The following is a 23,307-nucleotide window of genomic DNA, read 5'->3' on the forward strand; positions in this document are numbered from 1 at the left end:
CCCAAAGAGTAGCAACATTCCATACAGAATCCCAAAGAATAGCAAGATTCTAGAATCCCAAAGAGTAGCAACATTCCATGCTACCGATCCAGGGCAAGCAGAGGCTTCCCCCATGTCCCTCTCAATAACAGACTATGGACTTTTCCTCCAGGAACTTGTTCAAACCTTTCTTAAAACCAGCTATGCTATCTGCTTTTACCACAACCTCTGGCAATGCGTTCCAGAGCTTAACTGTTCTCTGAGTGAAAAAATATTTCCTCCTATTGGTTTTAAAAGTACTGTATATCCCTGTAACTTCATCGAGTATACCCTAGGCAGGTCATCTTATTTAAGGGCTGAATATCGCTCTTAACCACATAAGTTTTAGTGGCCAACATACAACCGGATATTCAATGTCAGTACCTGGACATGGTTCAGCATTGAATACCCAGGAATACAGCCAGCAGGAGAAATAAAAACGCTGACCTGGGATTTTGATTCTTAAGGCGGGGGCCTCAATGTAGTGGGAAGTTATAAGACAAAAGACTTCTCGTGTTATTGGTGTTTAATTCTGGCGTGTTTTGGAGTGGGCGAAGATTACTGTTGGAGTTTGAAAGGGGAAATGCTCTTCAGTAGTAACATAACCATTTTGTGATCATCGTTGTTCAATTAACTGCCGTTATCTTGATTGGATTAATAAAAGATTTCAAATAAAAGGTGCTCACCAGCAACCAGCGTGGGGTTAAAAAGAAAACGCTGACTGCTGGAGGCTGAATATCGGCTGAGGGGTTACTAGATTTTACAAAATGATTTCTAAATAAAAAAGAGAAATAATTGCCCAAGTACCTGGGGCTAATGTTATGTATTTTATACAATATAAATCTTTTTCTCTCTTTTTTTTTTTTCCAGACTTTGGAAGTGCTACATATCCTTGTTGTCCAGTTATCAATTTCAATCTTTTTAATAGACTGGGAAAAGCCAAAAGGTAGATCAACATTTAACGCAGCGAAAGGCAAGTTGATGGAGCTCCAGAGTCTGATAATCAGCCGGGTTGAAAGAAGACTAGAGCTCTTGGACTTCCTTGATCAGTGGAGAACTCTCGCTCTGTGCAGTGATCTGGAGATGAGTCATTTGCAAAAAAAAGAATTCCTTCCTGACACCAGGGGCTCCTTTTACTAAGCTGCTAAACCCGCGCTACGCGGCTAGAACTAACGCCAGCTCAATGCTGGTGTTAAGGTCCAGCGCGCTATTCCACGCATTAAAACCCTAACGCGGCTTAGTAAAAGGAGCCCCAAATCTTGTGGTCAGCTCAGTGTTCCTGAAGCAGCTTGTTCTGTACTAGAGAATGACACGGGGACCAATTTTTTCCCGTTCCCGCAGGTTTTATCGTTGTCCCTGTCCCATTCCTGTAAACTCTGCCTTAACTGCACAAGCCTCAAATACTTATGATTTATGAGATGAGGACAGAGTTTGCAGAAATGGGGCAGGGAAAGGAAAAGAACTTGCGGGGACAGGACGGGAAAAAGAGTCCCCGCGGGGACGGGGAAAAATTTGTCCCCGTGTCATTCTCTATTCTGTACCTCACACTCTCTAAAATTACTATTATGGATTGATTAGGGGGATGTTTTATAAGCTATGTGCTAAGCACTTTGTAGCCATTAGTTCAGACTTCCAGTGTGCTAAAAATCCTGCCTTGGTTTGGTGGTGTTTGCTAATTACCACTAACTGTTCATCGTCTATTGTTTCATTTAATGCTGTGTATGTCTGTTGTAATCCGCCTAGAACTTTGGATAGTGCAGAATAGAAATGTAGAAAATAAATAAAATAAATAAGCCAGCATATTCAGCCTATTAAAAACATAGAAACACGATGGCAGAAAAAGGCCAAACAACCCATCTAGTCTGCTCATCTGCAGCATCCACTGTCTCCTCCCCTCCCTATTGGCTAAGGCTTTTAACATTTGCATCTCCTCTTCTTATTGGCTAAGGCTCTTTACACCTGCATTGTGAGGTCATAGAACTTTATGGTTATAGAAACATAGGAACATGATGGCAGATAAAGGCCAAATGGCCCATCCAGTCTGCCCATCCGCAGTAACCATTATCTCTTTCTCTCTCTAAGAGATCCCACGTGCCTATCCCAGGCTTTCTTGAAATCAGACAGTCTCTGTTTCCACCACCTCTTCTGTGAGACTGTTCCACGCATCTACCGCCCTTTCTGTAAAAAAGTATTTCCTTAGATTACTCCGGAGCCTATCACCTCTTAACTTCATCCTATGCCCTCTCATTGCAGAGTTTCCTTTCAAATGAAAGAGACTCAACTCATGTGCGTTTACATCATGTAGATATTTAAACGACTCTATCATATCTCCCGCCTTTCCTGCAAGTATACAGATTGAGATCTTTAAGTCTGTCCCCATACGCCTTATCACGAAGACCACACACCATTTTAGTAGCCTTCCTCTGGACCGACTCCATCCTTTTCATATCTTTTCCAAGCTAATGTGTATTTTATAAAGGGACACTCTTTAGTCATGACACAGAAGAACCCTTAGGCACGGAGATGAGTGCTGGACTGAGTATGGCATCTTGTATGCTCCTCTACCCGCAATGGAAGAGAACCAGGCCAGGGAAGAAGGCCAGGGAACACTAGCCTATCCATCAAGTTTCTAAGGCTGGCAGCCTGGATCTATCCTTAGTGATTAGACCAGAATAACAGGGTGGCCTGGATGGTCCAATTGCTTTGTATTTTTGCTATTATTAGTGTGTTATGAGACATTCTTTTTCAAAGCTTCTGTTGACCATACTGAATCCACTTTTCCTCATCAACGGCATCCTGTACTCACTGACCGTTCAATGTCTTCTTCACAATTTGTATCCAGCTATTCGCTGGCTTTTCAACCATTTCAATGTAACATGCCAAAATTATGTTGTAACCTATGTATATCTTTCCTCTTGCCAAATTGTACCATGTAACCACTGACCGCCCAGTGACCTCTTCTTCATCTGTACACTGTGATTCGCTGTCTGTGCAGCTAATCTTTACCGTGAACCGCCTAGAAGTCGCAAGATTATGGCGGTATAGAAAAAATAAAGTTATTATATTATTCTTTTTCTAGAACTGGACCTGTCAATAGAGAGAGGATTTCAGTATGCCAGTGCCAGACTATTGTATTCTGTAGCAGTAAATTCCCAAGATGCAAACTGAGGCATAGGGGGAGGTGCTTTGTTGGCAGATCCTAGAATGCTATAAAACTGAAATTTCTGCTTTGATTTTTTCAGGAAGCCCTTCCGTAAGTATCTGGAGAACTTTCTTGGTGGCCAATGAATGGAATGAAATCCAAACCCTCAGGAAACTGAACCCGCGGTTTCAGCTTTTCGCTGTGTTACTGCTCCTGGAGGTAAAGGCCTATTTCTAATCTTGTGCCAGTGTTGAAATGCTATTATCTTCCAGAAAGGATTTTAACCCTGCAGTCTACATCCTTGGTCATCACTCCCAGCACTTGAGAGCTACCAACAGGCAAGTTTCAAGGATCTCCCTAATGGAGAGAGTTTGCATACAATAAAGTAAGCATGCAAATTCTCTTATGCATATTCATTACGGATTTCCTGAAATCCTGGCCCATTGGTAGTCTTTGAGAACTGGGAACAAAGACTAAGGAAGGGTTTGGATACTCATTGGTGATGGATGTGTGAAGAAAGTTCAGTTCGTTACTCATTATCTAAAGAATATTGTTTCAGGCAGAATATAAGAATATTTGTAAAGTAATATATAATCCTAAAATTTGGAACTACTTTTTAATTGTATCCAGTTTTTATTATTTTGTCCAAAGGTATTGCCAACATGTATCATTTTTTTCTTTTCTTTGTTTAATTTCTGTTTATTACTGTTATTTTGTCCTACCTCTCTTCCCGCTTTGAATTTTTTAATTCAAATAAGAATGCACGAAAAACTTACTGGTTTACATTTCTATCGGTAAAAGCATGTCATTATATGAGATTCTTAGGAAAAACTTTTGCATTCCAGGCTAGTGCAATGAATTCATGTTGGAATATTCTTATTCCCCAAGCTCAGTCTTATTATTTATTTAGAAAAATTCTTAAAATTTATCTGTTTGATAAATATGTGACTTAATTGCCATTTTGTATTTTCTGAGAAATTTTGATATGTTTATGTAAGTAATTCACTGTTTGTGCAGTTCCTTCTTGCTGAAAAGCGCCTTGAACTAATGGTTTGGCAGTATATAAGAATAAAAATTAATATTATTATTTTGTTCTTGCTTAAGTTATTGCATTCATTAGTAGAACTTAGGTTTATAATACCGTGTTTCCCCAAAAATAAGATCTAGCATGATTTTCGGGGTAGGTCTTAATATAAGTCCTACCCCCTAAAATAAGCCCTAGTCATAGGCAGCCACGCTTCCCCCCGACCTGCCCCCCGCTGTGCCGCCAAACCCCTGCTGACCCTCCATCCTTCCCTCCCAACCAATCCCTGCCGACCGCAACCATAAATACCTCCCGGCAGAGGAGCGTTGGGTCAGCAAAACTCACAGGCTGCTTAGCGGCCTTCTTGCTGGGGACTTCTGTGTACTGATATCACCAGTAACCGGCACACAGAAGACCCCAGTGAGAAGGCCACGGAGCAGCCTGTGAATGCTGCTGGCCCGACGCTTCTCTGACAGAAGGTATTTATGGCCGCGATCGGCGGGGATCAGTTGGGAGGGTAGGATGTAGGGTCAGCGGGGGCTCGGCATTTTGGCTGCGTGGCAGTGGTTGATCAACGGTTCGGCACAAGGGATGGAAGGGAGGGAAGGATGGAAGCTTGGCAAAGGGTTCTGCTGCACAGGGGGATGGGACGGATGGGGGGATAGAAAGATGCTTCAGAGGGAAGGCACAAGGGGATGTGTGAGAGGGGAGGAAAGATGTTGCACATGCGGGGGAAAGCAAAGAGGAAGAATTGGGGTGAAGGAGAGGAAGGGAGAGATGATCATGTACATGAAAAAAATATACCCTACCCGAAAATAAGACCTAGTACCTTTTTTGGGTCCCACGTGAATATAAGACAGTCTTTGAACAGTTCAAAAAGATCAGAAACATTGTACCACTTAATTATACATTAGATTGTTCCATATGCAGACTGCCATCTTTGTGTTAATGAAAGCTTCTGATGTTAGGCTGGCAGTGCACCTCCTCCTCCTCCATGCCTGAAAGGTCACTGCAGATTTTCTCACTCTGGTTTGTATTTTCAGGTGGTTGGTCTGAAAAATATTGCAGCAAGAGATCTGAATCTAGATTTGCAACCTGCAGCTAACGCCTACCTGGCTCCCTGGAGCCCAATCCTCCGATTCGGGATCTCGGCCTCCATGTGGCTGGCAGTGGGTGCTGTGCAGGTGGGTCATGCGGCCTGTCCTCAAATGCCCTGTGAAGCTCCCCAGAGGAAAGTGGAAGGCTTGAGGCATGGACATGCTAATTCCCAGCGGTGTAGTTAGGGGGTGGGGGTGGCGGACTGCCCCGGGCGCCAGCACCTCTTCTCCTCTCTGCCCCCCCACTCCTCCCCTGCCACACGCACGCCTTCAATTCCCCGCCACCAACCTGCTGCTCACGCCGGCCTTGGTGCTCCCCTCTGATGTTACGTCCGGGTCCCGCAACTAGGAAGTGATGTCACAGGGAGAGCCGACACTGGGGTGGGCAGCAAGTTAGAGATACTGCTCACATTTCGGTGCTAAGCAGGTACAGGAGAAGTGAAGGGGAGCATGCACAGGGGATGGGGGGGCCACCACCCCAGGCGCCTCCCACCCTAACTACGCCACTGCCCAGTTCCATATAAAATAACGACTGCACTCCTTAAGTAAATGAGGTGATCTTAGAAGGGTTAGCTGCCATTTACACACACACAGTTTTAATTTGTACTGATTCGTGTTGATTTGGGTTTATTTATTTCATAGAACAGTTTTAGTGGATATGTTTTGGAAATGTTGATTTCTTTGATGCTCTCAAGCTCTGTGACGTGGGCTGTGCCTGGAGTTGTATTAAGACCTGCACTAAAATAGGACTGTTTGCTATCAGGCCGCTTCAGAGACTTTTCAATCTCAAATTTGTTTTATTTTATTTTTAATTTTCTATTTCTTTGATTTTTGATGTTGAAAATGTGTTATATGTTGTTATCCAAAGCAAGAAAACACTGTGGAATAACGATGCTCCGGAAATGGACTTTAATATAGAGTCAAAGTTCCAATTAGACAATAAATTGCTCCACACAGAAGATAGTAAATAATCCACATAGAAATCATGAGGACCTATTCCGCTAGTAGCGCAGGACCCAACACAGTAATGTAATTTGTAATGTAATTTATTTCTTATATACCGCTACATCCGTTAGGTTCTAAGCGGTTTACAGAAAATATACATTAAGATTAGAAATAAGAAAGGTACTTGAAAAATTCCCTTACTGTCCCGAAGGCTCACAATCTACCTGGCTCTATTACCTGGAGGGTAATAGAGAAGTGAAAAGTAGAGTTAGAGGAAAGATAAAAATAAAATAAACAGTCCGCGTTTCTACAGGATGTCTTCTTCAGGGGTCCTGTGGATGGTAAGTTACAGAGGAATGGTATGAAAAATATAAAGAAAATTCCATAGTAGTGAATCCAAAATTGTGTGTAACGTGCGCAAAAAGTGATGTAGTACAAAAATAAAATAAAAAGACTTTAAAATAATAAAATTAATACGACCAAAAAAACAGAATAGATGGTTAAAAATGATAACCTTTATATAGTCACTTGTCACTTCAGCATTTCTATCCATTTATTCTGTCTTTTTGGTTGTATTAATTTTATTATTTTAAAGTCTTTTTCTTTTCTTTTCTTTTTGTACTCCATCACTTTTTGCATCATTAAAGTCCATTTCAGGAGCATCGTTATTCCATAGTGTTTTTTTGCTTTGGTTTGGACTCTTCTTCTCTCTGTGGACTTTTTGGAAACAACTCTCTTTGTTTTGAGTCGATTTATATGTTGTTATTACATATTTTTAGTTTAATCAGGTACTTTAGCTAGATTGTGAGCCTTTGGGACAGATAAGGTCGTTTTTCTCAAGTACCTAATTTCATTTTAGTTTGATACTTTGTAAACCACTTAGGTAGATCAAATCTTAAATAAACATAAACCTATGCAGAAATGATAATGAGGCAAGCTCTGAACATAATTCTACATGAATCATACATGCATCCCTTCACACTTTTCCATGTTGGCATTTACACCTGCTGAGTCATCCATATCTGCTAGCTGACCTGAGGTTTATAGTGGTAATTGGAGGGAGAATAATTCTCATCTCAGCTGCTTAAACCCTCCACAAAATACCAAAAGTTTGAGTTTACAAATCCACCACCTACCCAGCAAGCCCTAAAAAAAAATGCCCGGAGTTTCTGCTATACAAAGTGGTCCTCAAAATATTTTGCCTATTCTGTGACTTCAGAGCCACGTTCTGTGGCTGGTAACTGCTGCACGCAAATAGGTTACTGCTTATATTCCAGTTTTATTCAAAGTGGATTACAACAATATAAACATGATTAAAAAACCCCCAATATAAACTTATCATTCATAAGAACGTAAGAGTAGCCTTACCAGGTCCATCTGGCCCAGTAGCCTGTCTTCACAGTGGCCAATCCAGATCACTAAAACCTGGCAAAATTCCAAATAGTAGCAACATTCCAGAATCCCAAAAAATGACAAAATTCTAGAATCCCAAATAGTAGCAACATTCCAGAATCCCAAAAATGACGAGATTCTAGAATCCCAAATAGTAGCAACATTCCAGAATCCCAAAAAATAACAAGATTCTAGAATCCCAAATAGTAGCAACATTCCAGAATCCCCAAAAATGACAAGATTCTAGAATCCCAAATAGTAGCAACATTCCAGAATCCCCAAAAATGACAAGATTCTAGAATCCCAAATAGTAGCAACATTCCAGAATCCCCAAAAATGACAAGATTCTAGAATCTCAAATAGTAGCAACATTCCAGAATCCCAAATAGTAGCAACATTCCAGAATCCCAAAAAAATGACAAAATTCTAGAATCCCAAATAGTAGCAACATTCCAGAATCCCAAAAATGACAAGATTCTAGAATCCCAAATAGTAGCAACATTCCAGAATCCCCAAAAATGACAAGATTCTAGAATCCCAAATAGTAGCAACATTTCAGAATCCCCCAAAATGACAAGATTCTAGAATCCCAAATAGTAGCAACATTCCAGAATCCCATAAAATGACAAGATTCTAGAATCCCAAATAGTAGCAACATTCCAGAATCCCCAAAAATGACAAGATTCTAGAATCCCAAATAGTAGCAACATTTCAGAATCCCCAAAAATGACAAGATTCTAGAATCCCAAATAGTAGCAACATTTCAGAATCCCCAAAAATGACAAGATTCTAGAATCCCAAATAGTAGCAACATTCCATGCTACCGATCCAGGGCAAGCAGCGGCTTCCCCCATTCACACATCAAAAACTTCATCAAATATGACATGTCAAAACTCTTAGTAAATCGGTCTAAAACAGACATTAGCAGCCAATCCATTCTTCCAGTACAGCATATTAAAGCACATATTTCATCTGACAAAAGAGAGGTTGTTCCAACAGTTTCCTAAAGTGGCACAGATCTCTTTGTTGTCAGAGATACACTGGAAGCTTATTCCGCTCTTTTGGTCCTGTGCATGAGAACGTGCTCTTCCTTATTATTTCTAAATGCAGTTTTTTCTGAGTTGGAGCAACTAGGCCTGACTGAGTTGCAGAGCGCAAAGACCTTGATGGCAAATGAGATGCCAAACAGTCCTGGAGCTAATTTGGGGATGTAAGCTCAAGTGCAAGAGAAACAAAAAAACACTGTGGAAGGACGATGATCCTGAAATGAACTTTAATGAAAGAATCAAAGCTCCAAATATACAATAAAATAATCCACATGAAAAAATAGTAAATAATCTACATACAAATCAAAAGGACCTAGTCCGCTAGTAGCGCAGGACCCAACACCATCTGCGTTTCGACAAGTCTTCATCCCTAAGAGTCTTATGATGATGAACATGTGGAAAAACTGGTAATTGGAGAGGCGAATGCTGCTTAAAACCAAAGTAATCACACAAAATTCCATAGTCAACCAATATATTGAAAGAAAATGTGAAGAAACACGCTCAAATTTGTTAACCCCATACAGGACATGTATTATTGAATTTTGTACTTCCCGTAAAGCGCTCATGTTTGAAGATGATAATACCAGAAACAAAATATAGAAACGTAGAAACATAGAAGGTGACGGCAAAAAAGGGCCACGGCCCAACAAGTCTGCCCACTCTAATGACCCACCCCCTAAATTCTTCCCTGAAGTGATCCCATATGCTTATCCATTTTCTCTTGAAGTCCAGCATGCTGCTGGCCTGGATTACCTGCGGTAGAAGACTATTCCAATGATCTACCACACTCTCGGTGAAGAAGTACTTCCTGGTGTCACCATGAAATCTCCCACCCCTGAGTTTCAACGGATGTCCTCTTGTCGCCGTAGGTCCCTTAGGAAAAAAGATATCCTCTTCCACCTCAATACGACTCGTGACATATTTGAACGTCTCAATCATATCCCCCCTCTCTCTACACTCCTCGAGTGAGTATAGCTGTAACTTACCCAGCCTTTCCTCATACGGTAGATCCTTGAGTCCAGGCCAGTTAACACAACAGATTGAACTATTTCTTTGAAATCATGACCAGTCAAACACAACCAAAGCTTATTCATCTTTTGCAGTTTATAATATGTTTTCCTAACTACATTCTGTAAATGCAACCGAAAAAACCAACTGCGGATCTAATATCACCCCCAAATAATGCACCTCTGTAAGAAAAATGCATTAATGTATTTAAAACAGTAAAATGCAGTGATAGATTCAAATTCTGCTTCCTTTGAAACAAGCATTATTTTTCTCTTTGAAATATTCAACATCAAAGTTTCAAGTTTAATAAGAATTTGATATCGTTTCTCATACTTCTAGGCGGTTGTACATTACAAAATAATTAAAATAAAGAACAAATAATTTAAAAAAGGGAGGCGAACCTGTGACTATCAGGACTAACTGGAACGAAAGGGTTGGAGGTAGGAAATCCATTTTAAAAAGAGTAGAGTGATCCAAAGAAAGGGGTATTTCAAGATCAGCTTAAAACCAATGCTTTTTGCAGCATGATTGACCTTTTAAGGACAACTTAACTGACCACTAGCCCAGTCTCCGTGGCAATTATAGCAGCTTAGATTTAAAAAAAAAAAAATTTAGGACCCCTTATTTTTTGTCTTTTCCTTAAGGGCTCCTTTTACGAAGGCACATTAGCGGTTTAACGCATGGATTAGCGTGCGCTAAACTGCCGGCTTCGTAAAAGGAGCCCTAAATGTTCTTTTCTTTCAACCTATTGTAGTTCTAGCCTTTTCCTTTCATGTCAGTTTGGTTGGAGACTTTGTGGGATAACAAATTTTTAATCAACTTGAAAGCCAGAGCAAGGAGAACTTGAAATGCAACAACGGGTTAGATTTAAAGATTAAAAGCATCTTTAAAGAGGAATGTTTTTGGTTTTCCTTTAAATTTCTCTAGAGAGTTCTCATCACGAACTTCGGGGGGTAATGAATTCCATAGGGTGGGGACAGTAACTGCAAAATTTGATGTACGTGTGGTGCTTAAGATGCAGAGTGAGGGAATGGTAAGCCTGGGATCTTAAGTAGTCTGGACGGAGTATATGGAATTAAAATATTATTTAGGAAAGCTGGTTGGTTGTTATGGATCAAGTTTCAAGTTTATTAAAAATGTAATATACTACCTTATCATTTATTTCAAGGTGGTTATACATTTTAAAATAGGTAAAAACAAATAATACAATTATACATAAATTTAACAAAATAAACATACAAGATTAGACAAAACAATGACAAACACAATTAGACAAACGGGTATGAGTGGAAAAAAGGGGAGAACTACAATGATTAAAGAAAAGTAAGATATAAAAGTATAAACAAAAGGGCGGGATTAAAAACAAGTACGCCCAATACAAGCGGACTTATGTTTAAAATCCTTAAAAGGACATTTACACTTGAAAGGCATCTTTGAAAAGGAATGTTTTTAGAAAAGATTTAAATTTCTTAAGATTGGTTATCTCTCTTAGAGCATTTGGTGCCGAATTCCAGAGGGGTGGGGCAACTACTGAAAAGATAGCGTTTCTTCTAGTGTTAATATGGTTCAAGGTTGGCATTGCTAATAAATTTTGAAAGTTAAGATGAGCCTGCATGGTGACTCCGGGTGCTGGTTATGAAATTGACCTGAGCTCTGCAGCCCCTGTCTCACTTTCCTTTGTGTTCCAGGTCATCTTCACGGTTGCTGTTTATGAGCGATTTGTCGAGGGTAAAATTCAGCAGTTTGTAGACCTGTGTTCCGTGAGTAACGTGAGTATCTCCTCTTTTGTACGTGTTATGTCACTGAACCAGGTTTCTGAGTTTTCAGCAGCTGCTCCACTCTGCACTGAAAATGTCATTACTCTCATTCCCCTTGACTATCCCAGAATTGAGACAGAGAAACACTTCTAGGAACAGGAGAGCGGACTGTTGGACGCGATGGACCTCTGGTCCGACCCAGCAGCGGCAATTCTTATGTTCTTATGTTTTCTTTACTTCGTAATAGCAAGTCTTCTCGTTATGAAATACAGGCCACTAATATTATACATCAGCCTGGGATAAGAAATGAGTTTATTAAAAACAGACGAGAACTATGAAACAGTCAATGTCTCTACTGATTTCTTCAAGACCCGACACGGTCCGGGTTTCGGCTTCAAGGCAGAAGCCTACCTCAGGGGTATCTTTGATTTTCTACAAAACATATACATTTGTAAATAAGAGCAAAAAACAAAAGAATATGTATACAGTATAACCTCGTTATAACGGACTTCAAGGGACCTGGAAAAACGGTCTGTTATATCCAGAGTTGCATTTTTAAAAAACTTTATTTAGGTGAACTTGAAACGTACAGTCAATGAACAACAGTCACTGCTCAAGCATATCGGCAACATCAAGAACAAAACTCAGCAAAACATTGGTATGGCACGAAATGATTACAAAACCAGAATCCTAAAAGATGGTTCTAAAGCAGGGGTGTCCCTGGGCTGCATTGGCTGAAAAAAATGTTTCTGGGGCCACGCAAATGCTGCAGCAAGACAGAGGAGGGAGCCGGCAACACGGTAAACACCCAGGGGCAGCAGAGGAAAACACTGCGTCACCCTCAACCGGGGCTGCACAAAATGCTTCACAGGGCCACAGGTTGGACACCCCTGTTCTAAAGCATTATGTCGTACTGTACTGGAAAGAAAAATAATCTGTCATTTTCTTCAGGGCTGCATTTTGATACTATATCACCAGCACACCACACGCCTTGTAGGCGGAGCTTGCATGTCCGTTATAGCTGAACAAAACTACAGCTAAAAATGGCTCTGGGGACAAAAATTTTTTGTCCGTTATATGCAAAAGTCCGTTATATGCGGTGATTTTCTGCATGTTCATAAAGGTGGGACCAGTGGACCTCGTCCACCATATACCAAGTTCCATTATAAGTGAGTCTGTTATAACGAGATTATACTGTATATATATATATATATATATATATACACACACACATATACAGTGGTACCTCGGTTTATGAGTGCACCGGTTTGCGAGTGTTTTGCAAGACGAGCAAAACATTTGCAAAATCGGTGCCTCAGAAACCAAGCGTGGCTTGATTTACGAGCGCCTCCCCGCAATCCAGCATCCTCCCCCCCGCGATCGGGCACCCTCCCCCTGCGATCTGGCACACCCACTGACGCGATTGGGCACCCCCCCGCTGCTTCATACCGTCATCTTGGCACTGGCACCGGCATGTCCTGTGCTTGGTGCCGGTGCCCGAAGATCGGCCTCCTCTTCTGCTGGGCCTTGAGCATCTGCGCATGCTCAAGGCCCAGCAGAAGAGGAGGCCAATCTTCGGGCACCGGCACCAAGCACAGGACATGTCGGTGCCGGTGCCCAGATGACGGTATGAAGCGGCGGGTGGGGGGGCCCAATCGCGTCGGGGGGGGGGCCGGATCGCGGGGGGTGCCCAATCGCAGCGGGGGGGTGCTCAATCGTGGCAGGGGGGTGCCCGATCGCGGTCGGGGGGTGCCGCATCATGGGGGGGAGGGTGCCGGATCGCAGGGGGGGCCTTCGGGGGGAGCAATGCCGGTTCTCGTGGGGGGGGGAACGTATCAAAGCGAGTTTCCATTATTTCCTATGGGGAAACTCTGTTTGATAAATGAGCATTTTGGATTACGAGCATGCTCCTGGAACGGATTATGCTCGTAATCCAAGGTACCACTGTATATATATAATGTGCAACTGAGAAAATATGCAAATAAAATGACAAAATATGATGATCAACAACCATATGTCATACAAAAAACATGCATTACACAGGATTAACAAATATATGCCGAACTGAAACATGCAAAATAAGTGGATACCAAAAAGGGCAATGTGTCAGTGAACAGAGTGAGTAATTACAAGACATACCAAGTAGATGGCGCAAAAGCACTGGGGTAGTTTGCTTTGTTCTCGTTCTACATTTGTCGTGCCAGGGTAGTTTGCCTTGTTCTGCTTTGGGCCACTCGTTTTAGTCATAGGAAGGGTGACTAAGAAGATTTCTGTTCTGTAAACATACATGAAGGGGCTCCGTTCTATGAACATACAGACAGGTTTCCTATGCTGTACAGTAACGTGCCGTGGTAGGTGATCTGTGGTTACATCATCACTGCCTGCCTTTTGGACATCTCACAAATTAACAAAGCAGTGGCTGTAGCCAGAAGGATACTGGGCTACATAGAGAGAGGAATCGCCAGCAGAAAAAGGGGAAGTGTTTATGTCTCTGTACAAGACATTGGTGAGGCCCCACCTGGAATATTGTGTTCAGTTCTGGAAGCCGAATCTTGCTAAGGATGTAAGAAGATTTGAAGCGGTCCAGAGGAAGGCGACGGAAATGACATCAGGATTGCGCCGACAGACGTATGAAAAGATGCTCAAATACCTGAATATGCATACTGTAGAGGAAAGAAGGAATAGAGAGATGATACATGCATTTAAATACTTAAAAGGTATTATTCTACAAACAAATCTCTTCTAGAGAAGGAGAAGCGCTAAAACGAGAGGACATAAGATGAGATTGCACGGTGGTAGACTCAGGAGAAACGTCAGGAAATACTTTTTTCATGGAGAGAGTGGTGGATGCCTGGAATGGCCTCCCTGAAGAGGTGGTAGAAGCAAAAACTGTGTCAGTTCAAAAATGTGTGGGATAGACACAGAGGATTCTTGACGTAAATCTCTACAGAGCTCTGACTTCAGGATGATGAGAAGGAACAGGTCTTAAATGGCAGCCCCAGCAGTGAAGCCAATGCCGGATGGACTTCTACGGTCTGGATCCAGTACGTGACAAGATGGATCGGGATAGGCTGGAGGAAATTTGCACGGCGACTCCAGCGGTGGGACAACGTGTCTGATGCTGGGTGGACTTCTACGGCGTATATCCTGGATCAGGACAAGAATGCACCTTTTTACCACATTCATATAGTCGGAGTACAGGTCTTGCCTATCTCAGGGGAGGAGGGGGGGGGGAAACATCTTATAGTGGAACTTAACAAGTAACATGAATAACTGGATTGTTGAACTTTGCCTCATTTTCCTAGTTCCAGAGGGATGAGATATGCAAAGATATTTGAACCGAGTGAGAATTTGGAATGCCCTTGTGTAACGATTATACGACTTTCGGTCATAAATTGAAAACTGTTCCATTTCAGAAATACTTAGATTCCTTTCACTGTACAAAAGTACTGAAAACCTATTTGATAAATTCATATCTTGATCATTTTGTATTTATGATATGTATATGCTATGCATTTATATGATTCGCTGACTGTTCAGCTTTTCTTGATGTGAACCGCCTAGAACTCAAGGGTATGGCGGTATACAAAAATCAAGTTTATTATTATTTGTTTGTTGAGGTTTATGGTGGTGATTTTTTGAGGTTAGAATTTCTAGTGATGGCTACTTAACTTACATTGTGCTTCGCAATGAACTGCAAGGTAGTTGCTGTTGTCTTGGACTCTGCAGGTCTCTGTTTTCATCCTGATGCACAGATGTTATGGCTTCTATATCCACGGGCGTTCCGTTCATGGACAGGCTGACGTCAACATGGAGACAATGATCCACCACCTTAGGAAAGAGAAGGTAAGGCGGGCCATCGTGTACAAAGCGCCCTGACTCCCCCACCCGAAACAGAACTCATTCTCGACATACAGGTGGGGAGACAGACCCTCGTGGCCAAGTTACATTTAAGGCTTGTTCAAAGCAATTTATTTTGTAAGTTGTATTTACCGCCTTTATAAACAGCTCCTGGTTGGCTAAATCACCTGTTTGGGGCTAACTGGTCATTTTCACTGCCACTTAATCAGTTAGAGCTGCTGAAAATGATCGGTTAGCAATTAAAGAAAACCCAGCTATTTTGGAGCCATTCTAAGGGTGGAGTCTGGCTGGTTATGTGTCAATTTTTCAGCACTTAAGTGGCCAAGGTAACTGCATAAATAAAACTTCATAGAAGTCAGTCTTATCAATGTGGAAACCCATAGCTTCTTCAGTGGCAGTGGCACCTGGCATCACCACGCTGTGTACCCCTCCCCACTCTTCCTTTCCACTTAAACGCCCCCTCACGTACCTCTAGAAATGATCTCCGGTGTGAGCAGCATCTGCCACCTGCCGCTCACGCTGGCATCAGCTCCCTCATGGCCAGGAAGTGATGTCAGAAGGAAACTGATGCCAGCGTGAGCGGCAGGTGGCAGAGGCTGCATGAGCCAGAAAACATTTAAAGAGGTATGTGGGGAGCAGAGATGTGCCGGCACCCCCTGCGAAGATGGTGCTCATGTGATGCATGGGGAGGGGCCTAAGGCCCTGATTGGCTCAGATACCTAAGCCCCTCCCAAGGACCTAAGGCATCTGAGCCAGTCACAGCCTTAGGCCCCTCCCCATGCATCATATGATGCACCGAGAAGAGAAGGCCCACCATTTTGGATTGGCAGGTCTTGAAGGTGGAGGAATTGTGTTCTCTCCTGTTTCTAACGGGGGGTGTCATTCAGGGGAGCAGTAGGTGGCAGGAGGGAGTAGGCATCCCTCCTGCCTTTCTTTTTTAGGGGGCGGAGGGGGAGGGGAGGGGATGGTTCAGTGGGGGCCTCCGTTGGCAGGAGAGAGTAGGCTTCCCTCCTGTCAACTTTCTTTCGCATGGGGGAGTCTCCATGGCAGGAGGGAGTATCTGTGCCCATTAAGAAAAAAAAGGCTTAAACTAAGGTTAGACAGGTGAGCGATTGGTCTCGACCAGTCACTTTTTTTGGATCGCTAAAACTGTGGAAGCCATGTTAGAGCATCAATCGCTCTACTAGTTTACATGGCATTTCAATATTAATGAGCTTATTTACATGGTCGGATCGGGAAATGAGCAATCGTGCAGAAAACTACGCGGTGAGCCATTTTCTGCACCGGGTTGGCAAATGCGATCGTCGCTAAAGCTGTTATAACAGGATTAGCGACGATTGCTGGCTTTAGTGCATCTGGGCCTTGTTATGGAATGACCCATTTGCATTTTGGTTTGATGCCATTATCAAGACTAAAGAAGCTGATTTACTTCTAGTTCAGTTTGGAAAAGTTTTCTTGTAACTGTTTAAGAATTATTTGTTATTGGTTTGGTGATCATAAAAACAGCTTGTGCCACATTTTACTCTATCTTTCGCTTGCTTTGGTAGGAGAATCTGTGTCCGTTACGAGGCCTGGAACCCAGTTCTGAGATTCAGACCTTTGAAATTCTCCTCAGTGACCGAGTCAGGCAGCAGTATGACAGGATCCGTGGACCACTGCAAGAGGTACTTGTTCAGGCTACCCCTTGGAAGGCCTGGGGAAATGACCTTAGGGTTACCAGATGTCTGGATTTCACCAGACATGGCCTCCTTTTCGAGAACATGTCTAGGGCTTCAGACGGCTTTTCAAAACCCGGAACTTTGTCCAGGTTTTGAAAAGCTTCCTCAAAATCGAGTCATGCAGGCAGCAGGGGGCGGGGCTAGTAACATAATAGATGATGGCAGATAAAGACCTGAATGGTCCATCCAGTCTGCCCAACCTGATTCAATTTAAATTTTTTTCTTCTTAGCTATTTCTGGGCAAGAATCCAAAGCTCTACCCGGTACTGTGCTTGGGTTCCAACTGCCGAAATCTCCGTTAAAACCTACTCCATCTCATCTAAACCATCCCAGCCATTGAAGCCCTCTCAAGCCCATCCTTCCCCAAACGGCCAGACACAGACCGTGCAAGTCTGCCCAGTACTGGCCTTAGTTCAATATTTAATATTATTTTCTGATTCTAAATCCTCTGTGTTCATCCCACACTTCTTTCAACTCAGTCACCGTTTTCCTCTCCACCCCCTCTTTCAGGAGCGCATTCCAGGCATCCACCACCCTCTCCATAAAGTAGAATTTCCTAACATTGCTCTTGAATCTACCACCCCTCAACTTCAAATTATGTCCTCTGGGTTTACCATTTTCCTTTCTCTGGAAAAGATTTTGTTCTACGTTAATAACATTCAAGTATTTGAACGTCTGAATCATATCTTCCCTGTCTCTCCTTTCCTCTAGGGTATACATATTCAGGGCTACCAGACTCTCCTCAAACGTCTTCTGGCGCAAGCCTCCTATCATTTTCGTCGCCCTCCTCTGGACCGCTTCAAGTCTTCTTACGTCCTTTGCCAGATACGGTCTCCAAAACTGAACACAATACTCCAAGTGGGACCTCACCAATGACCTATACAGGGGCATCAACACCTTCTTCCTTCTACTGGCTACGCCTCTCTTTATACAGCCCAGAATCCTTCTGGCAGCAGCCACTGCCTTGTCACACTGTTTTTTCGCCTTTAGATCTTCGGACACTATCACCCCAATTTCCCTCTCCCCGTCTGTGCATATCAGCTCTCTCCTCCCAGCATATACGGTTCCTTCCTATTATTAATCCCCAAATGCATTACTCTGCATTTCTTTGCATTGAATTTTAGTTGCCAGGCATTGGACCATTCCTCTAACTTTTGCAGATCCTTTTTCATATTTTCCACTCCTTCTTCGTTGTCTACTCTGTTACAAATCTTGGTATCATCTGCAAAAAGGCACACTTTTCCTTCTAACCCTTCAGCAATGTCACTCAAAAACATATTGAATAGGATCGGCCCCAGCTCCGAACCCTGAGGGACTCCACTAGTCACCTTTCCTTCCTTCGAGCGACTTCCATTAACCACCACCCTCTGGCGTCTGTCCGACAGCCAGTTTCTAACCCAGTTCACCACTTTGGGTCCTAACTTCAGCCCTTCAAGTTTGTTCAACAGCCTCCTATCAAAGGCTTTGCTGAAATCTAAGTAAATTACATCTAGCATATGTCCTCGATCCAGCTCTCTGGTCACCTAATCAAAAAATTCAATCAGGTTCGTTTGAATTTTTTGATTGGGTGACCAGAGAGCTGGATCGAGGACATATGCTAGATATAATTTACTTAGATTTCTAGGGCAAGATTGGGGCAGGCCTAGGGCGTAATAGGGTGGGGATGAGTGAAACTGAGCGGGCCTGGGGAGCGGGGCTAGGGGGCCAGATTACAGTACTCCCCCGTGATGTCGCGGTTCAGGGTTTGCGGCCCCAGTCTTTCACAGTTTTTTCCCTCTGCAATTACAGTACTAGAAAAATATCCTCCGACCGCCTCTTCTGTGACCTGAGACCCCACTGTGCGCATCCTCCGGCCTAGCAACATCACTGATCCGCTCTGCCTGACCTGCGATCCTGGGTCGCAAGCACCACCGCCCGCATTGGCACTTGCAGCAGCCGCCACCCCTGCAGCCCTCACCCGCCTCCGATCTCCGCTCCTGTTCCGCATCCAATAATCGCGGTTTTTCACGATTCGCGGTCACTCCAGGAACATAACCCCTGTGAATTTCAGGGGAGGACTCTACACTAAAGTAAAATCTGGTAACTCTAGTGCTTCTAAGTCCAAAAGCTTACAACAGGAGGTAAGATAACAGCCTGCATCTACTGATCCCACAATTCAAGAAGCCGAGTGGAAAATGCAGGCTGCCTTTGGAAGCATCCCAGTGGAAATCACACTGCAGGCACCGAATGCTTCAAGGAATTTCTGTCAAATGACCACAGCAGCGTGCTCACTCCAGGTTTGCTTTGTGGTCTGCGTAATGCAGAGCTAAAAAAAGGTCTGGCTTGTTTTTAAATTGGATACTCGCTGTGGTTTCACAGTGGTTGAACAGAATTCAGGTGAAAACGGCGCCGCTGTAATGAAACGGAAATTGTACTATCCTTTGCAACTCCGTGCTCCATAGATTCACGGCCCACTGGTTGATTTTTCTCTTTCTATTTACAGTTACCCAAAAGGCAAAACTCCAGGCTGGAAGATGACCCCCTGCTGGAGCAGAGAATAAAGACCTACCACACCTTCAATCTCTTTCTTGCAGCGTTCATAGAACATGTGAGCAAGCCGTGGGGAGCTGTTTTTGTGTGTGTTTATTTTTTTATAGAAATTCTCCTTAGGTATCTCTTGGGGGGTGGATGAGTTTTGTGCATAGCATGACAGCCTTGAACCTCCCTCCTTATCCTGGGTATGTGGAGTGTGAACTCACTGTCTCAAAGTTATGCTAACACTCTCTATAGCAGGGGTCTCAAAGTCCCTCCTCGAGGGCCGCAATCCAGTCGGGTTTTCAGGATTTCCTCAATGAATATGCATGAGATCTATGTGCATGCACTGCTTTCAATGCATATTCATTGGGGAAATCCTGAAAACCCGACTGGATTGCGGCCCTCAAGGAGGGACTTTGAGATCCCTGCTCTATAGTGTTTACATCATGCCAGAGAAAGCTTCCTTCTCTGGTGTATAAGATGTAACATCTATAGGCAACGTATCCAATTATCTAAACAATTATCTCCCCTTACAGTATTCCAATACCTCATTCTCTGTTTCTTATTTCCCCCCCCCACCCCCCACAGTTCTTACTAACCAACACAGATAACACAGCCACCCTAGAGGAAGATTCTCGAATAACGCCGGTAAAATCTGACGGGCCGCTATCACCGCCGTAAATGTAACAATTTCAAAAAGCTGAGTGATTCTCAAAAAAACGCACATGCAAATGAGGTTCGCAGAGGGTTACTGAATTTACATGAGATGAGTCGCTGGTGATAGCGATCAACACATGCACGGAATAGACCACGGAAAGAGGTGTAAATGAGCACATGTGCCAGGAAAAGCTACGTCATAGGCACACGTATTGGAAAAACCCATCAGAGAAAAGGTTGTAGAGGTAACCAGGAATTAGCAGCAGTGAGACAAAGGACTCAGGCTTAGATGAGAGGATAAGCAGCATAAGAACAGCCTTACTGGGTCAGACCATTGGTCCATCAAGCCCAGTAGCCCATCCTCACTGTGGCCAATCCAGGACACTAGTCCATGGCAAAAACCCAAGGAGCAGCGACATTCCATGCTACCGATCCAGGGCAAGCAGTGGCTTCCCCCATGTCTTTCTCAATAACAAATTAGGGACTTTTCCTCCAGGAAATTGTCCAAACCCTTCTTAAAACCAGCTATGCTATCCACTCTTACCACAACCTCTGGCAACGCTTTCTGGAGCTTAACTGTATGAGTGAAAAAAATATTTCCTCCTATTGGTTTTAAAAGTATCTCCCTGTAACTGTAAAATCTGTTTACTACTTGGGTTGGCCACTGTTGGAAACAGGATGCTGGGCTTAATGGACCTTTGGTCTGTCCCAGTATAGCTGTTCTTATGTGAGCCAAGTATAGGACAATCAAGCTATTGTGACATCACTGATGAATTTGGCTCTTAGGCATTGGTGGAATGAGACATTATGACATCACAATATCAACTCTAGAATGTTGCTACTCATTGGGTTTCTGCCATGTACTTGGGACCTGGGTTGGCCACTGTTGGAAACAGGATACAGGGCTTGATGGTCCTTCGGTCTGTCCCAATATGAGAATTCTTATGTACTTAAAATAAATAACCTAATTGTCTATAGGGAAATACTTTTAAAACTAATAGGAGGAAATCTATTTTCACTCAGAGAATAGTTAAGCTCTGGAACGCGTTGCCAGAGGTTGTGATAAGAGCGGATAGCGTAGCTGGTTTTAAGAAAGGTTTGGACAAGTTCCTGGAGGAAAAGTCCATAGTCTGTTATTGAGAAAGACATGGGGGAAGCCACTGCTTGCCCTGGATCGGTAGCATGGAATGTTGCTACTAGTGGCCTGGATTGTCCACCGTGTGGATGGGCTACTGGGCTTAATGGACCATTGGTCTGAACCAGTAAGGCTATTCTTACGTTTTTTTAAATTAAATATGTTATATTGTAACCCATTCTGAGCTCTCTGGGGAGGACAAGATATTAAACAAATTAATAAATAAAAAAGCCCAGTGCGTGCTTTTGAGATCTTTTTGTCCCCAAAACTACTATAATTTATGTGAATGGTGTCTTTTTTTAAAATTCTACGATGAGCCACAGCCAGAAACGCACGCCTGAGATGCGCTTTGCACAGTACTGGCACCTCCGGACCAGCTGCTAATTTTTGGTTGTCAAAAGCCAGCACCGCACTTGGAGAATCACCAAGTCATGATAATTGCCCAGAGTGCTCGTTTAAATATTGATGAGCTCATTTTACTACCATTTTAATATTAATGACCTCATTGTAATACATTTGCATGGCAGATTTGGAGTCTGCCAGGAAGCTCAGAAAAGACCACAGTGAGCTGTTTTGAAAACCAGCCGGTACAATATGGTTTAGCGACCATCATTAAAGGCACGATAAGTATTGAGAATCTTCTCCCTAGAAGGTTTGAACTCTTATAGCCCTCTAGGGTAATTAAACTCCCTCGCTACCCAATCAAAACACAAAGATCAGCCAATTAAGTGCCAATTAACTAACTATGTTGCATGTGTAACTGACCCTAGTCTATAACTGGATATGCATTTGGGCATTTAACTATAGGTGCCATTTTTAGTCTGACTCCCACCTTATCTTCTTACTGCGGAACTCGTTTGTCCCTTTGCTTCTCTTTCAGGTCTATAAAGATATGGATTACATAGTGAAAGATAAGCTTTGCTTGGAACGGATCTTGGACATGGAATTTCAGCAGCCGGTAGACAAATCCATTTTTTATAATGGTAGGTGCCGACAGGTCCAAGGGCTTCAGTCCACCTCGGGCTGGAGTTTTCTTCAATTCTGAACTCACGTACAAACTACCAACCTGTAAACAGGAGTGCTGCAGTCAGCAAATATGCCCTGTGCAAGGTGCCCCATGTGCTCTTGACACACCCCTGCCCTGCCCATTTCCATGATGTCAGCAAGGGAAGCAATTTTGGTACCCCAGTCTTCCTTGCACCCTGTGTAGCCACATATAACTAGCTGCAGGCCTGAATACACCCACCCACAGATGTTACTGTTGCTTTAAATATGAGAATATTTTGCTACTTAGAATCTAGCTAGGTGATTGGGACCTGGGTTGGCCACTGTTGGAAACAGGACACTGAGCTTGATGGATCTTTGGTCTGTCCCCATATGGCATTTCTTATGTTCTGAACCCATGGTGACCCTATATTAGCTATAAAGGTGAGTACGTGGGAAACAATTGTGTGGTGAGCCGGAAGTGAGACAATTGTTTCCTACGTACTCACCTTTATAGGACCCCCAGGGACCCCTGAAGAAGACTTTTGTCGAAACGCAGAACGTGTTGGGTCCTGTATCCCTAGCGAACTAGGTCCTTTAAGGCTTTTATGTGGCTGGAATTATTTTATGTCAATGATTTTCAGTGTATCTTTGGAACTTTGACACTTTCAAATAAAGTCCATTTAGGAACATCGTCACTCCACAGTTATTTTTGGTTTTCTCTGGATTTTCTTCTTTGTGGATATTTTGGGGTCAATTCCTTTTGCTCCTTGGCATGTTCATGCAATTACCCAAGTATACAGGGAGGTTCAGTTCAACGTCTTTCAATTTCTAGATGATGGAGCCCTGTTTGGTCGCACCCTCTTCTACAACAATGAGCTGGTCCTGCTCCTCTTCGACACCCTGCTGTTCTCTGTCGTAGATCTCGGTACTCAAAACTTTGTCCTGGCAGCAATTATTACCTATCTAATCCAAAAGGTAAAGTTCGCACATGCCTTGCCCCTCACCC

General features: G+C 43.1%; 1 protein-coding gene across 4 annotated transcripts in view; it reads left to right on the plus strand.

Annotated features, from left to right (window-relative positions):
- The window catches only part of LOC117358884 (meckelin-like), an 88,785-nt gene that overhangs the window by 63,980 nt on the left and 1,498 nt on the right, over positions 1–23,307 (plus strand). For all 4 annotated transcript variants that reach the window (XM_033940703.1, XM_033940705.1, XM_033940704.1 and 1 more), the window contains 9 exons: positions 889–991; positions 3,261–3,379; positions 5,228–5,368; positions 11,361–11,441; positions 15,159–15,275; positions 16,838–16,954; positions 19,491–19,595; positions 22,195–22,297; positions 23,134–23,276. In XM_033940703.1, coding sequence (XP_033796594.1) covers positions 889–991; positions 3,261–3,379; positions 5,228–5,368; positions 11,361–11,441; positions 15,159–15,275; positions 16,838–16,954; positions 19,491–19,595; positions 22,195–22,297; positions 23,134–23,276 — 1,029 coding nt within the window. The remainder of the gene's footprint in view (positions 1–888; positions 992–3,260; positions 3,380–5,227; positions 5,369–11,360; positions 11,442–15,158; positions 15,276–16,837; positions 16,955–19,490; positions 19,596–22,194; positions 22,298–23,133; positions 23,277–23,307) is intronic.

Source organism: Geotrypetes seraphini, chromosome 4 (assembly GCF_902459505.1).
Source record: "Geotrypetes seraphini chromosome 4, aGeoSer1.1, whole genome shotgun sequence".
Classification (NCBI taxonomy): Eukaryota; Metazoa; Chordata; class Amphibia; order Gymnophiona; family Dermophiidae; genus Geotrypetes; species Geotrypetes seraphini.